The 17,478-nt window shown below is 42.3% G+C and overlaps 1 protein-coding gene across 2 annotated transcripts in view; it reads left to right on the top strand.

Annotated features, from left to right (window-relative positions):
- Nucleotides 1-17,478, top strand: part of NID2 (nidogen 2) — a 62,783-nt gene that overhangs the window by 1,629 nt on the left and 43,676 nt on the right. For both annotated transcript variants that reach the window (XM_066272394.1, XM_066272395.1), the window contains exons 3-4: nucleotides 9,206-9,438; nucleotides 15,710-16,458. In XM_066272394.1, coding sequence (XP_066128491.1) covers nucleotides 9,206-9,438; nucleotides 15,710-16,458 — 982 coding nt within the window. The remainder of the gene's footprint in view (nucleotides 1-9,205; nucleotides 9,439-15,709; nucleotides 16,459-17,478) is intronic.

Here is a 17,478-nt window from a genome sequence, read left to right on the forward strand (position 1 = left end):
TGAAAGAAAAACATAAGCAAATACAGGCAATTTAAAAAAGAACAACCTCTCATTTTCCTACCACTCAAAGATAACCACTGTTAAACATTTTCCTGTGTATCTTCCAGACTTTTTTTTGCCTCTATCAATATCTGTATTTATCTGTCAATTTCTATTAACAACGATGGATTCAGAGTGTACATGCTGTTTTGTAGTCTCCTTCCCCCCACTAACTAGTATATTGTGAATATGTTTCAATGTCAGTAAATCTTTTTCTACAACGTTATTTATAAAGTCTGTGTAATATTCCATCCAGGGCATTTACCAGTCTACCAGTGATCATTAAGGTTATTTCTAATTTTTTTTTTTTCTTTTTTTTTTTTTTTTTTTTTTTTTTTTACAGAGGCAGAGATAGACAGGGACAGACAGACAGGAATGGAGAGAGATGAGAAGCATCAATCATTAGTTTCTCGTTGCGCGTTGCGACTTCTTAGTTGTTCATTGATTGCTTTCTCATATGTGCCTTGACTGTGGGCCTTCAGCAGACCGAGTAACCCCTTGCTCAAGCCAGCAACCTTGGATCCAAGCCAGGGAGCTTTTTGCTCAAACCAGATGAGCCCGCGCTCAAGCTGGCGACCTTGGGGTCTCGAACCTGGATCCTTCCTCATCCCAGTCCGACACTCTATCTACTGTGCCACCACCTGGTCAGGCTCTAATTTTTTGTCATTATAAATAATTTTGTGAGGCACTTCTTTAAAGCTAAATCTTTGCACATGTCTTAGTTGACATTCCAGGATTTGGAGTCGGTGGGCCAGAGGGGATGCACTCTTATTAAGGTTCTTGAGCCAACTTGCCTTCCAGCTTTACATGCCCCCTAGTTTACAGGAGACTGTCCTCAAATTGTTGTACAGTCTCTACCTGAGAAACCAGCCAAGCTCCCAGTCTTTAGGCTTGGCAGCAACATTTTTAAAGTACTCCAAATGGACCTCGGGTGGGGCCAGGGTGGCTTGGCAAATGGTGAACTGCCTCATTCTTGGAGTAGGTGAGGACTTCCTCCCATGAAATTAGATCTGAAACACAGTTTATCTCTATTTTAAATCATCGAAGTGTTTCTTAGCTACAGAAAGATGGCACATCTCATCCCTTAGAGATTAAGTCACTGTCACTGAGTAGTTCAAGATGGTGGCCATTCTTATGTGTTCTGAAAAGAAATATTTCCCAAAGGCTGGACTCAGCATAGAAGATTTATAAATAAAAATTGTTTGAATTGATGATTTTTTTTTGCCACTTATTATTTTTGTCAGGCAACATCTAGTTTTGTTCATTGAATTTTTTTAAAAAAAAATACATGGTTTGATGTTTTAATCAATTCAACAGAATACATTCAATTCAAACAGATATATTGAACAGGGCATTGGACTAGGTCATTGGTTGGCAAACTCATTAGTCAACAGAGTCAAGTATCAACAGTACAATGATTGAAATTTCTTTTGAGAGCCAAGTTTTTTAAACTTAAACTAAATAGGTAGGTACATTGTTATTAACTTAATTAGCATACTCCTAAACTGGCCTTTGAGCCACACTCAAGGGGCCAAAGAGCCGCATGTGGCTCTTGAGCTGCTGTTTGCCGACCACTGGACTAGGTGGAGAGTTGGAGAAAGTTGAGTAATATAAGGCCCCCACCAGTATGTTTCATTCATTCATTCATTCATTTTTGTTTCTAAGTTTGAAAAACTTAAAATTAAGTATAATATACCTATAATAAAACATTTGGAAAAGAAAATAAACCTTATTTATAATTTCACTAATCAGAGGTCACCACTGCTAATAGTATATTTCCTTTCAGTATTTTTCTAAACATTTATCTTTTATGTGTCATATTGATATATGTGTGTGTAAGTAATTTATACTTAAACATAGTTGAGATGTCTTTATCCAAGAAACCATTTTTGCAAACTTACTGTATGTCAGGACTGATACAGACACCATGAAAGGACTCCTAAGGATCTCATAGTTTAGTAGGGACATTGATTATTGTTCAATATAATAAGTGTAGTAGCATTTTGATTAAAGGAGACTAGCTCTGCTCCTCCCTGGTTAGGGGACTTAATCAGGGAATGTTTCATTGACGAAGTAGCTTTGAATTTGAGTTGAGCACAGTGGAACATTCCCAAAAGAAGGTTATCGTATGACATCACCCATGTGCTGTAAAGTAGATGTGTTTGGGCATTGTGTGTGGCACATTATTACTGAAGAGGAACGTCGGTGGGATAGGAGGCTGGAAAGGCCATGGGGTGAGAGTTTGGATGGACTCTGTTCTTTGGCAGTAGGCAGCCTTTGAAGGATTTAAAGCAGGGGATTGATATTTTTTTTGGGGGGGGGATAGATATTTTTTGTTAAGAGCTCTTTCTGACAGTATTCAGAAGATGAGGGTACAAAGGAAAGATTGACTACTTAGATACTTATGATATAGGCTGTTTAAGCTATCTTGATAACAATATTTCATCATACTGTCTTCCTACAGCAGTCCTGCACGATAAGTATCACATGACCTATTGTTTGCACTTCACAGATAATGACAAATAGAAGTCAAAGCTATTTTCCAGAATTCCGCTCTTAGTGGGGCAAAAGTAGGTTTAGAATATAGAGATCATGGTTCTTAGTTCTTTTGTGTGTTTTTTTTCTGTCGCTGTTGCTTTTATCTAGACTTTTTTCATTCAAGACCCATTTCCTTGGCACAAGCGATGAAGGTAGACCCAACAACAGTTGTGCCTTTTCTTAAGACTACCAGTAGATAAGGCTGGAGTTTTATTGTCTTGATGTGTGATCTTAGTACCAGAAGAGTCATTGGAACCATATTGCATTCAAAGGAAGAGTGAACTTGGAATGAAATCTTCTGCTAAGGACACTATTGATACACATTAATATTCTAATACTCAAGAGAGAATCGGCTGTCTCTGTCTTACTTTTTCAACACAGAATAGAAAGACAGAGTTGAGTGAGATGGATAGGGGAGATGGGCAGTTGCTCAGAAGCTCCCGAGTGCTGAAACCATGCAATAGCTTTAAGTTTCAATTTTGTTAAGACTAATTTGAAACCAAAAGTTACAATACAAACAAAGTGATTTTAATTTTCTCCACTTTTTAAAAGATTTTTAAAATTGATTTTTAGAGAGAGAGAGAGAGTTTGAGAGAGGGCAAGAAGCATCAACTCATTGTTGCTTCACTTTAGCTATTCATTGATTGTCCCTTGTATGTATGTGCCTTGACCAGGCAAGCCCAAGGTTTAGAACTGGTGACCTCAGCATTCCAGGTCAACGCTCTATCCACTGCGCTACCACAGGTCAGACATTTTTGTCCATTTCATATATAACATGGGAATAATGCTTGTCTTACCCAACTTTTCAGGTGGCTGTGAAGACAATGACAATAAAGATAAAGAAGAGAAAAAGTGTTTTTGAAAGGTTACTAGTGATTTTAGAAACGATGACTCAGTCTCAGCCTTGGTTTCTTAAGCTGTAAAATGGAGTAGCAGTGTCTGCCTTCCAAGATTGTTGTAAGAATTAACTCAAGTGACATTTTTTACATAGCTGTTGTAACCCCTTAGACTTAGCTGCTGGGTGCTCAGCCAGCCTGTGTTCTCCTTGTTGGCTTGATGGGACCAGGTTCTGGTTCTTTTATTTCTCTATCTTGTAAGGACGCTGTGACAAAAGTCCTTCACGCAAGGACTCTTTAAATACAAAGTTTTCCAAATTGCAATTTCCGTCCGGGCTTTTTTGGGGTGGGGAGCATAGGAAGATTTGTAGATTCTAGCTCTCTTTCACTTTTCTAATTAAAATCAATCTGCAGACATTGCCATATGCTGAGTTGGCTTCAGAGTTTGTTTCATTTAGAAAAAAAGATGAGGATTCTGTTTAGAGAGAATGTTTTTTTAATTACCCGTGTTGAAGGTTGTTCTGAAAATACTTTATAAAGAGCTATGACTTGAGTTCTTGTTTTAATAGTTGTTTGGAGGTAGATTTTGGCAAGTTGTCTACTTTGCTTGAAGGGGTTCTACATGGCTTTCTTAAACCTTGGCATATTAACCTTATGTTGCAAAGTTACTGGAAACTTGAAGATATCAGAGGAATGGCATCTTCACCAGTTAAAACAATCTCAGTTGTTGCCCTTTCTCTCTGTGGATATTTATAGTGGGTGTGACAGGATGTTGTAGCTGATATTGCAGGGATGTCAAGGTATATCTGCATCTAAAAATTTGAGGCCCTGGCCGGTTGGCTCAGCGGTAGAGCGTCAGCCTGGCGTGCGGGGGACCCGGGTTCGGTTCCCAGCCAGGGCACATAGGAGAAGCGCCCATTTGCTTCTCCACCCCCCTCCTTCCTCTCTGTCTCTCTCTTCCCCTCCTGCAGCCAAGGCTCCATTGGAGCAAAGATGGCCCGGGCACTGGGGATGGCTCCTTGGCCTCTGCCCCAGGCGCTAGAGTGGCTCTGGTCGCGGCAGAACGACGCCCCGGAGGGGCAGAGCATCGCCCCCTGGTGGGCAGAGCATTGCCCCTGGTGGGCGTGCGGGGTGGATCCTGGTTGGGCGCATGCGGGAGTCTGTCTGACTGTCTCTCCCCGTTTCCAGCTTCAGAAAAATACAAAATAAATAAATAAATAAATAAATAAATAAATAAAAAATTTGAACAAATAATGTTTATCAATTTAATTAATCTGAGATTCCTTGGGCTGTCATAGATACTTCACATAGCAAAGAAGTCACGGTATTGACATTCAAAGAACTTAATTGACAAGAGACATAAAAATGACTGGTGTTTATTTTAACTGTGTTCTTTTGGGAAGGGGGTATTATTTTGTTGTTGTTCGAGGCAGGGGGATTATAGAGAATTAGTTACACAGATCTCTGTGTATGGAGAATGTTTAGTTGATCTGGAATTTAAGTTGGGCTGAAAGAATGGATTTTGAGAATGAGGCAGCAGGAGAGATTGTTCTGAGCTAAGGCGTGGGAGAAGGCTGGGAGAGCTGAGGCTGGAGAAATGGACGAAGGAGTCACGGGGCAGTAACATAAGATGAGCGAAAAGTTGCCCATTGGAGGACTCAGTGTAGGTACTGAGGTATGTTGACTTGTTTCAAAGGTTGATAATCATCGATGGAGGGCGTTGGGTCCACAGAGAATGAGAGTTAAGGCAGGACTTTGTTGTAGCTTTTTGACTTCTGGAGCTGACATCCAGAAGAGAGGGCATCTGCATCTATCCAGAAGGGTTTAACCTGAATCTGAGACGTGGCTATAAAGACATACAGAATGAGACAGATAAGGAAATTGGTTAAAGAAATGCTGAAGTTTTGCTAAAGACTAAGGGTCAGGAAGGATGTGATAGCACTGAGCATTCATCTTTAAATATTGGGAAGGATCTGTAGCATTTAGGGCAGAAGATGAATGAGGGAAAACTTATTCATGTGACAGTATCATACCGGTAATGGGAGATGGGGAATTATAGCCAGGGATGGAGGTTAGTGTCGACACCAGATACTGGAGGTCAGAAGTCAGTGATGCCACAGAAGTAGGGTTACTAGTTGTAACCCCAAGGAAGAGAGAAAAGAGAACTTTATGACCCTGTAGGGATCACTCTACTGATTAAATTTCATTGTAACTTTTGTAAGCCACTATATGTAAATCCCTTTCGGACAGGGATGGCACTGTTCTGATTTTTTTTTTTTTTGCCAGATGATGAAATGAATTAAGTGAATTGCAATAATTAGAAACTCATATATGGGCATGTTTTATATCCGTCACTGGGTTCTGCTGAGCGTCAAGGCGACATTGACTGGCGCTATCCTATACATGGAAGGGACAGTCAGACGGACTCCTTTTGCCTGCTCTCTGCTGAGGGCTCTGGCTTTTCTCTCTTTCTGATTACAGGGTGGCAGAAACCTTGAAGCTCGGCAGCCACTGGCCCTGATCATCTCTGTGCTGCTCCTCTGCCCGTGGAGGCCCCTCTCCCCTCTCTGGGATCCTGGGGGAGCTGGGAGCCTGTGACCCTTTTGTGGGGGTTGGCAGCCCATCTGAGGGTTTCCCTTCAGAGGCAGAGCGTGTGGGGTTCTTGCAAAGGCTTGCTCTAGGAATGTGAAGACCTTTCCGGTCTGGAAACCAGTCAAGGAGTGCTTTGGGAGGAGGAGCAGCTTTTCAGGGCTTGTGAGGGCCACTCTTTAGCAATTAGGTGTAGAATTTTATGGAACTGAGTGTGAGCGAGAACTTTAGAAGCAATCATTTGGTGTGTGGGTGGTTTTTAAGTAGCCAAACTTTTGGCATGTACTTTGGATCCTAAATTCTATTTAAAATTCTTCTTTTATTTCCCTTAGCGGAGACAAGTAGATTAAATGCTTGCCATCTATAATAAGCTCTTGTCACGAGGATGGCTTGTAAAAGACACTGAGTAAATTTTCATTGAAATGAACTTGTTGACTGATTAAAAGAATGAATAAAATAAAGTGCTAAATGCCCAGACCCCACAGTAAGAAGCCAGGCTCTCCCCTTCCCATCTCTGTTTCCTTTTCCCCTCCCATCCTCCCCCATCTTCTTCAGTTCCTTCACAATCTATAGGTCCTCCTTATCTCATAGAATTTCTCTAAACTTAGAACCAGAATTTCTTCCTATCTCACATTTATTGTGGGCAATCAATGCCAGGAGCTTTGAAAGCCTAGCTCTTTGAAACAGGTTCTTTGTCCTTCTTTGAGTATTTTCTTCCCCCCACCCCAGTTGAACTTTATTGATTCTGACTAAAGTAAAACTCGGAAGTTATTGATCAGCATTAATTAATGGTGTAGTATCTATTAGGTATAGACATGTTGCAGAATGGTCTTGTTTATATTTGCCAGAAATACTGGCTTCCCAGCTTTCTAGGAAACATCTCTTGCCCCCATCCCCATTTTAAACTCAGGCTTAGCTGAAGAAACAATTAACAACTACAACAATAACAAATATACTAGCCCCTCCCCGCCCCTTAACTCTATACATTTGCAAACTTAAAGCAAAGCAAAGAGCAAAGCCAAGCAAGGTGACCTTTTTAGTGTTAGAGAACAGAAGGAAAGGTTGTGGATCACTTTGGGTTTTTTTTCTTGAAAAGTATTTAAACACCTGTGTGTCTTTGTCCTATGAGCAAGACCTCTACACTATACTTTGAAATTAAACATTGAGAGGAAGAATTAACATTAAGAGGGAGCTTGAGCACAGTATGAAGAAGGATGTGGGACAGAATGGAATGCAGGCCCATTAATCTTGTTTGTTGATGTTTATTTAGTAAACTGTCATGTTCTTGTCTGGTCCTAATTCTGACGGTCTAGCAAGGTGGGGAGATAACACTATCGTAAGTGATGTTTCTGGGAGTCACATTATTTCAGAAGCAGTGGTATTTATAAATCCCTCCTCAGAGCCCTACTAAATTGTAAAAGGAGTGGGATTTAGTGAGAGAGGTGTTCTCAGAGTCCTAAATATAACATCTTTTTAAGATAATCAGGCACCATTAACAACAGATCATTTTGCTGGGGTGAGAGGAGATAACTGGATGTAGGTAAAGGCAAAAAATGTCTAACAAAATCTGAGAGTAAATTGAACTTTAAGGGGTGATGCTGTAAGGACCCGCCCAGGTGTTGAGTTTGTGGCTAATTCAGCTCTTGGCCTCTCTTTCTGGTCTGCTTGGGCTACTGCTGTGTTTTTTAATGTCCCTAGGCCTTCTCTGCCCTGCCTCCCTCCCCCTACCCTGAGGTCTTGGGCACATGTCCTCTTCTGTAGCCTCTACTCTGTCCTTCAGTAACTCTCCCAGAACTCCAGTCATGGCAGAGGCTGTCCTGGGCACAGTTCTCAGCTCTTTGCTCCTTTTCTTCTTTGGCACCAAACACAGTATCTGGTGCTTAATAGGCACTTGGCTATTTGCGTTACTGTACAAATGAATTAATAAATTGGGTTTATAAACACATAAATGGCTAACCACACACAATGAGGTGAATGCTAACTAGAAATACAAAGGTCTTATGGAGGGTCAGAGGACAGAAATAAACCTACACAGAATCACAAAGCCCCCTCCTAGAGGGGCGGCACTAGAAGGTTAGGAGGGGTTTTAGGCACAGGGGAACAGGAGCAAAAAAAGTATAGGAGCACCACAGTCCGCGGGGCAGGTGGGGACGGTTCAGTAGTCTCATGGAGAAACCGCCCGTCTGACCTGGAGGGAAGTTCAGGGCACATCACCCTGAATGGCATGCTAAGGAGTAGTTAGGGTGGCCTAGTGGTACAGGACACGGACTCTGAGCTGGCCAGTCTGCCGCCAGGTACCAGCTACCTGACTTTAGGCAGATTTGTTAGCCCCTCCGTCTCCTTATCTGTAACTCGGGTGCAGTATGAAAAAATCTAAGGAAGAGAAAAGGGAGCGAACAGCCAGGAGGCCTATTGATCATCAGCCTAACACTGTGCCTGCCCACAATGGCCATTTGATACATGGGTGAATGAGTGAATGACCGGGATGAGTGCCCGGGGCAGTAAACGAGGGTAGTGACAGTGGAAATGTACAGGTAAGTTTGCTACTTGCTCTCAGCTCTAAAAGAAGTTTGGCTGAAGGAAGTTTAAAACCTTGAAAGTTATTATCTTTTTAACCTGTGATTTTTACCTATGCCTCTTTCAACTATTAGTCTAAATTGATAAAAGATGATTACAATAACATAGCTTATAAAATTATGTTGTAACTTGAAGAGGAAATGTAAAAGAACAATTTGGAGAAATCCTAAGAAGGGGGAAAACCCTTTGTACTTTATGATGCTTTGCTTGCATTGTATTTTTGTTTGCTTGTTTTATTTATTTATTTGTTTGTTTATTTTATAGTGAGAGAGTGGGAGAGAGAGACAGAGACAGACAGGAAGGGAGAGAGATGAGAAGCATCAGCTCAGTTGCGGCACCTTAGCTGTACATTGATTGCTTTCTCATACATGCCTTGACGGTGGGGGTGGGGGGCTCCAGCTGAGCCAGTGACCCCTTGCTCAAGCTAGTGACCATGGGTTCATGTCTATGATCCCACGCTCAAGCCAGCAATTCTGCACTCTAGCCAGAGAAGCCTGCACTCAAGCAGCCAACCTTGGGGTTTTGAACCTGGGTCCTCAGTGTCCCAGGTCAATGCTGTATCCACTGCGCCAGCACCTGGTCAGGCTGTTTGCTTGTTTTATTAAGAATATTTTTTTTTCCCACAGCTGAATACTTTCCAGGCAGTTTTGGCATCTGATGAGTCTGATACCTACGCCTTATTTCTGTATCCTGCCAATGGCCTTCAGTTCTTTGGAACCCGCCCCAAAGAGTCCTACAATGTCCAGCTTGAGCTTCCTGCTCGGGTGGGCTTCTGCCGAGGGGAGACTGATGACTTGAAGAGAGAGGGACCGTATTTTAGTTTGACTAACACTGAACAATCTGTGAAAAATCTCTACCAGTAAGTACTGTAGGGCTTAAGCCCTTTCCTGTTGGAGTATAAGGACCCTTATGAGCTACCCAAACCTGAGTGGCCATGTGATCATTAAATAGTATGTTGGTGGTTTCTAAATAAGGCATCAGGTCAAAACCAGGACTTGGCTAGACCCTGGGAAGAGCAAGTTCACCAAATATAAAAGGTCCTTTATTTTTCTTGTCCTATTGGCTAAGGATACCTGAAGCAGAACTGTGTGTGTGTGTTTGAAGAGCCACTGAGGCTTGCTATAGAAAACATTGCTCTTGGAACTGCATGAAAATACCAGTAATATAACTGCCCAGATTGAAGTTTTTCCAGGTTAATTATTTCACAGAAGGAGTTGTGATTTTTAGACAGATAACATGTTACTATTAAAATAAGAGTAATATAGTGTGGGAAAGAAACAAACAGACTGGTAGATGTTTAGAAGTCTCAAGATTTCCCTATGGCTTTATCACCTGAAATCGCACGGACTTCTTTGCCACCGGGTATGAGCACAGCCCTCGGCGCCCCCAGCGCCTACTCTGCTCCTGCAATCCTAAACCCACATCACACCATGATGGGGGTGCGCACCGATTGATATTTGTTAGTTTCGGGGTTTTTAAAAAGATATCCTTGCTTTTATTGCTGTCCTGATTACTGATCTAGAAGCCAGACGGAGCGCATTGGCTGCTTGGCCTCCCCTCCTGCCTCTCGGTTTCACTAGGTTGTTCCTGGGCCCTGTAGCACCTTGCTCATTTGCATGCCATCTGCTCTGCTCAGCTACTGGAGAGCAGGCCCTACAACCAAAGAGGCTTACTTGAGCTAACAATTATGGAGAGCTTGCTGTTTGCCAAACATGGTGCTAAACGCTTTCTAGAAACTGTCTTAATTAAAACTCACAAGAATTCTAGGAGGTAAGTTATACTCTTGTCTCTATTTGACAGATGAGCTTAGGGAAGTTAAGTTGCCCATAATCTCAGTTATTAAGTGGCAAAGCCAAAACTGAAGGACAAGGCTATACACGTATGCTGATTCCTAGTTTTCTTTTTCACTTTATGACTCTTGTTGGGCATCTTGTAGGTCTCCATCTAGGCTGCCTTTTAGTGGGAAAGACTTAGTTCCTTGCTTTTTCTTTCTGGGCTCCACCTGCCTCTTTGACCCTGGAGGCCACAGAGTCTCTGTTCCACAAATATTATGGAGACCTCACATGGGGCCAAGCACTTGAAAGACAATGATGTCTAAGGCACAGGCCCTGCGCTAGCAACTTGCTCTGGATTAGAGTTGACAGACAAATGGATTAACAAATCCAGATCATTAGAATAAAAATCAACATCTACATGGGGGCAGGAGGTGGTGGGGGCCAGAAAGCCTGTAAGAAAAGCAGCTGTGCTTTCCTACCACAATCATGAAGACCCCTAAGAAGGTACGCGCGGGCGCGCGCACACGCACGCACGCAGGCACGCACGCAGGCACGCATGCAGGCACGCGTGCCCACGCACAGTTCCTTCCCATGCCTTCCTCATTTTTATCTTTGATGCTTCCCAGAAACCTCTGAGTTACTTGATGCGAGTTTAATAGTTATGGGGCTAAAGTGATTATCAGAGGCATTTTTCTTTAAGTGAGACTAATGCTCACTGTGAAAAAATAAATAAATTGCAAACAATACAGCATAATGTGAAATAAAAGTAAAAATTATTCAGTATTACTACTTTAAGTGATAAGCAGTGTTAGTAGTCCTTCCAGAATCTTTAGGTATATATTAAAAAATTTTAAAGCCTTTCACTATATATGTGCCATTTTCCCATTTATCACTGTCTGATAGGCCTCTTTCAGTGCAATATCTATTTATATTATTCTTTTAAGGCTATAAAACAGGGCATCACATATATTTTATATTATACATTATTAAGGCAATAAGTTATCGATGAACATTTAATTTGTTTCTGGTTTTTTCTTTTGTAATTATCATTGCAGTAAGTAGCATAATATACAGAGTGGGCCAAAAGTACGTTTACAGTTGTGAGTACGCAAAACACAGAGTTTATTCTTGAATTATTATTTATTCATTATTGTATTATTTTTCCATACAAACAACTCTAAATCTCCCCCCCCCCCACCTACGTTGCTCAGATTCACATTTCTCTTCAAAGTAAAATTGCTGAGAAATGGCATATTATGTTTAGCATATTGATGTGTGTTAACAAACTGCCCTTCAGGAACATTGCACCAACTAACATCCTCACCAGTAACGTAGGGCAGTGATTGACAGTGCTTGTTCCCTGTAAGTTTCCATCCTTTTTAATCTCTGAATCTGATAGCTATAAAAATTTTATATTTTCACTCTAATTTCTTTGATTACTATCTGAAACACCTTTTCATATGTTTACTAGCCATTTACCAATCTTTCTTTGTGACTTATCTGTCCACACCCTTTGCTATTTTCTACTAGGGTGTTTACAAATAACTCTTTTCCATAAGAAAAAAATACGGTATCGCTCTCAGTCTTCTTACATGTGTTGTGAATATTTTTATCTAGTTGTTCATTTTTTATTTTTATTTTTTGTATTTTTCTGAAGCTGGAAACGGGGAGAAACAGTCAGACAGACTCCCGCATGCGCCCGACCGGGATCCACCCGGCACGCCCACCAGGGGCGATGCTCTGCCCACCAGGGGGCAATGCTCTGCTCCTCGGGGGCGTCGCTCTGTTGCGACCAGAGCCACTCTAGCACCTGGGGCAGAGGCCAAGGAGCCATCCCCAGCGCCCGGGCCATCTTTGCTCCAATGGAGCCTCGGCTGCGGGAGGGGAAGAGACAGACAGAGAGGAAGGAGAGGGGGAGGGGTGGAGAAGCAGATGGGCGCTTCTCCTGTGTGCCCTGGCCGGGAATCGAACCGGGACTTCCACACACCAGGCTGACGCTCTACCACTGAGCCAATCGGCCAGTGCTCTAGTTGTTCATTTTTAAAGTTACTTATGATCTAGAAGTTATTTTCCTTTATGATTTCAAGTCTTGGGGTTATTCTCAGAAAGGCCTTCTCTGATTCCAGATTATAGAAATGTTCCTTAATTGAATCTTCTATTTTACTTTCATTATTTAAATTTTCAAAACTACAGAAAAGTGGCAAGAATAGTTAAAGGAACATCTAAATGCTCATAATATAAGTTGACGTTTTGTCATGTTCGTCAACTTTTTTTCTTTTTTGCTTACATATTTTAAAGTAAGTCTCACACATCATGCCATTCACTCCTAAGTACTCCAGAATACAACTCTGAAGAACTCTTACTTTCCTAGTCAGTGGAATCTTTTTTGTCTTCCTCAATCCTGTTTCATTATTATAAGCTCAAAGGTCATAAATTATATAATTCATTCTGTGTCATAAATCTTCTGAAAATTTAAATATGAATGTACATGTTTGCATTTTTGAGATTATACTTTTCTAACTCCTGGAAGACAGTAGTTGTTAAGTACTTATGTGCAAGGCCCCATGCTAGACATTTGATGTGGTTTTCTCACTTAATCTTCCTAATACTCAGGGAAGATGACCCTGTTGTCGCATTTTGTAGTCTTGTTTTCTTTTCTAGGAAATAAATGCTATCACTCCGCTTTTCAAATGACCTTGGATTTTAGAATAAACTCAAATTGGTTACTTTCTCATTGTGCACAAAGACAAAAGCCAAGATAGTGGTTTATATTTAATTAGGTTATTTTATTTAGCTTTTATCTGCTATAATTTATATTTTTCTACTCTGAAGCTTTTATAGTTTTCTGTTTCTAACATCAAGAAAAAATTTCACAGCTGCAACACCTCTGGTGTGATAATAAACTCAGTCTCCTCAGATCTTCAGGGTTCTCTTATCTTCCTTAGTGTTCCTTATTTCCTTGCCAAGAAATACCAGCATTAATTCTTAGCACTTACCAACAATACGTAGCATATTGCACAAAGGCTCACCGTTTTGCTTACTATAGTCCTCCATCCCTAAGTTAATTACAATAGCAGCAACAGCAACCACCACAATAACAATAACACACACACACACACACACACACACACACGGGGGGGGAGATTAAGAGTCATTCTCAGAATTGTATGAAAAATATTATTGCTATAGACATCCATATGAATATGTTGAGTACCTAGCCAATGAGTGAAGTTCTCTGGTCATTATATGAATCAATGAATTTTTTATTAACTTATTAATTCATTAACTCATTCCCCATTGGCTGATTTTTGAGGAAATGCTGGGAGATACTGAGCTTGGTATTTTGTACATATGTCAGAGGACCACACAAACTGATATATTCAAGGTAGCCAGACCCACGTTTGTCTAGCTTTTTCCTTATGTTTAGAAATCTTACATGTAGTTGTTTACTTCAGAATGTATCATTGGCTCTAAAATAGTGGACCATTAGGAAATTTGGGAGACTGACTAGTCCACGTTCTTTTCTAGTGGAGAAGGCAAGTGAGCTCTTGGTTTCCAGATATTTCTAAATACTTCTCGCCTATGTCCCGTGGCATTTTGATTAAACTACTTTCTTATTTTCCCCTTAACTTTGTTTTGCATTTACTCAACCTATTAGACCTGTGCACTTATATTTCTTTGATTTTTTTTTTTTACATTGACTCACCATTCTCTGTGAATTAGTTAATTCAGTGGTCCCCAACCTTTTTTGGGCCACGGACCGGTTTAATGTCAGAAAATATTTTCACGGCCCGGCCTTTAGGGTGGGATGGATAAATGTATCACGTGACCGAGACAAGTGTCAAGAGTGAGTCTTAGATGGATGTAACAGAGGGAATCTGGTCATTTTTAAAAAATAAAACATCGGCCCTGGCCGGTTGGCTCAGCGGTAGAGCGTCGGCCTGGAGTGTGGGGGACTCAGGTTCGATTCCCGGCCAGGGCACATAGGAGAAGCGCCCATTTGCTTCTCCACCCCCCCCTCCTTCCTCTCTGTCTCTCTCTTCCCCTCCTGCAGCCAAGGCTCCATTGGAGCAAAGATGGCCCGGGCGCTGGGGATGGCTCCTTGGCCACTGCCCCAGGCGCTAGAGTGGCTCTGGTCGTGGCAGAGCGACGCCCTGGAGGGGCAGAGCATCGCCTCCTGGTGGGCAGAGCGTCGCCCCTGGTGGGCGTGCCGGGTGGATCCCGGTCGGGCGCATGCGGGAGTCTGTCTGACTATCTCTTCCCGTTTCCAGCTTCAGAAAAATACAAAAAAAAATAAAAATAAAAATAAATAAAACATCATTCAGACGTGAATATAAAAAAATGAAAATAATATAAGTTATTTATTCTTTCTCTGCGGACCAGTACCAAATGGCCCATGGACTGGTACTGGTCCACGGCCCGGAGGTTGGGGGCCACTGAGTTAAATGATTAATCTATGTGAGTAAACAGTGAATTGTCTTAACATTATTGAGTTTTGCTAATTCAAATGCTGATTGATTATGGTATATTGGTTTTCTGACATAAAATACTTCTTATTTTATGATAATGTAAAGCCCAGTCTAGAGCATAGATTTTGGTGTTAGTGCTGAGTCCAGGCTCTGTCAATCATTAAGAAGATTAGTTAGCCTCACAAACCTATTTTCTCCTCTGAAGTTGGGCATGGTCACTGCTCCACCCTTGCAGATTGTATTGAAGAATGTTAAGCACTTGGCACCTAACTAACTCTTAAAATCTTGTAGTAGTCAGTATTTTTTAAGTGTTTGGCAAACATTTTTCAACATGTATTTTCTTAAAAAGTGGAAGATAAAATATTCCTGCATTCCCTCTTTGTTCTCAATCAGCGAGATTTTGGATAAAGCATGTGGATAGTAGAGCAGATTGTAACTCGAGAGTCTAGCATTCTGTGCTAGTCACAACCTTTGAAAGTGAACATTAAATAAGGAATAGTTTCTATCAAAATCCCAGTAAACTCCTTTCAGTTAACATGCAACTGTCATTTTATTTGTTTTTTCTCCACCAGTGAAAACTCTAAATCTGATCTTTTTAAATACTTTATTCATTTTTTAGAAAGGAGAGGGGGAGAGAGAGAGAGAGAGAGATAGGGGAGGAGCAGGAAGCAAAGCATCAACTCCTATATATGCCTTGACCAGGCAAGCCCAGGGTTTCGAACCAGCGACCTCAGTGTTCCAGGTCGATGCTCTATCCACTGTGCCACCACAGATCAGGCCGAATCTGATCTTAATAGCCTTTCAGTTTTAAAATAGACTCCTCACCTTTGTAGGAAGACGGCTGAATGACCATGTTTATTACGATGCACTGTTCTTTTTTATGCAGACACAGCAACATGGGCATTCCTGGAGTGTGGGCCTTTCTTATCGGCAGCGCCCTCCCATTGGACAATGTCAGGCCAGCAGCAGTTACAGGATTCCTTCCCAGAGCCCGCTCTTCAGCTTCCCTGGAACAGCCCTTCAGCCACGCTGCAGACCTGGAGAGCAACTACAGTCAGGACAACTTGGATTATTACGATGAGAAGGAGGAGGAAGTTGAATACCCTCCGAGTAAACCAGAGGAAGTGTTGAAAGACCGCAGCAGGTTGGACGTTTCCTTCCAATCAAGAGCTGATTCGAGTCCTGTAGGAGGTGGTGGCTCTCCTCCAGAGTCTGAACTGACCTCCCCTCTGCATTCAACACCTAGAAATGGACCATTCCACCCTGAAACAGAATCTGCCACCTTGGACCCTCAAACCAAAGAGGGGAGACCTGGAAAGGAGATAGACACCCCACATATGAGAGGCCCAGGTGCATCTTCTGTACAGCCGGGGACCAGAGGCCTGGCTCCGTCAGAAGTAGAACAAAATCCCCCGGATCCTCCCCAGGGAGCCCTGTCTCCCTACCCTGGAAACAGAAGCATCCGGCCCGACCCCGACCGAGGGGCAGCGCCGCCTTCAGAGAGGGAGGCCCCTCCAGCCCACCCTGGAGGGCAGGTGGTTCTGCTCAGTTACGCCTTGCCACACCGCACAACCCCCTGGGACCACGGGAGGCGCGTGGAGGGAGTGGACGACCACAACAATTTTAACACTAGGGGTAAGTGGGTTAGAAACTGGGTACTGAGATTCCATTTTTTTTTTTTTTTTAAATGCCAGCTTTGCAGAAAGTCATAATTTTTTTTCTCAAGCAAGTACGTGGAAAGTTGAGCAAAAAGAAGATTGGAACTGATTTTTAAATGCATGTTTCAGGAGATGGAGTATCTTTCCTTTGCCAAATACATCTTGGCAGGCAAATTCAGTTTGGAATCTCTTGACGATTAATAATGTTTTTTTTTTTTAAAAAAATGGCCTCATGAAGCGAGTGAGGAAGAAGAACGAGGTTGCTCATGCCAGCTACGCTCTCAAGTGTAATGAAGTATTTCAGTTTGAAAGTTCAGCAAAGGTAACACATTCTGGGGCTTCGTACACATTACCGTGATGGAGGGCAGAAGACTTGAGCTTTAAGTGGCTAACATTCCAGCTTCTTACTCTGTTCTGGGACAACCCTTGTGTTCCCCCTGCTTCGAGCTGGTTGGTAGTGCGTGGGAGAGGAGACCCGGGGGGAAGGACGTTGCTAACCACCTGTGTCTTGTCATTTCTGGTTCATGGCTCTGCAGCTGTGGTATTCCCCTCCCTGGAGCCTCGTCCTCATTTCATGACTCACTTGACCCGCGTGAGGGGCCGGGAGAGACATGCCGAGAGGAGGCAGTGGTTAATTAATACAGACATGGAGTCCATGTCGCCTTCTCTTCCTAGTTGAGACTTGTCGTGTCAGCTCTTTCTTCCCAGTCAGGGATGTAAACATGTGAATGGGAAACTGACCACAGAGTCATTCCATTTGTTCCAGGGCCTGCTCATCTGACCTCTAATGGGAGGACAGAGGTCAGAGGGGAAGGCATTCTTCAGGACCTCCTACTTTTTTCCCACCTTCTCTGTATCCCATCCCTTTTGTGATAAAAACATGTTGACCTAGCAAGGAGGATCTTCTGGGTTTTTCTGCTTCTCTGTTGAATTTGCACGAAGGAGTGCTTGTTTCGGGGGAGAAGAAACTATTTTGTGATGAACGTGGCATTGCGTA

Source organism: Saccopteryx bilineata, chromosome 4 (genome assembly GCF_036850765.1).
Source record: "Saccopteryx bilineata isolate mSacBil1 chromosome 4, mSacBil1_pri_phased_curated, whole genome shotgun sequence".
NCBI classification, from domain to species: Eukaryota; Metazoa; Chordata; class Mammalia; order Chiroptera; family Emballonuridae; genus Saccopteryx; species Saccopteryx bilineata.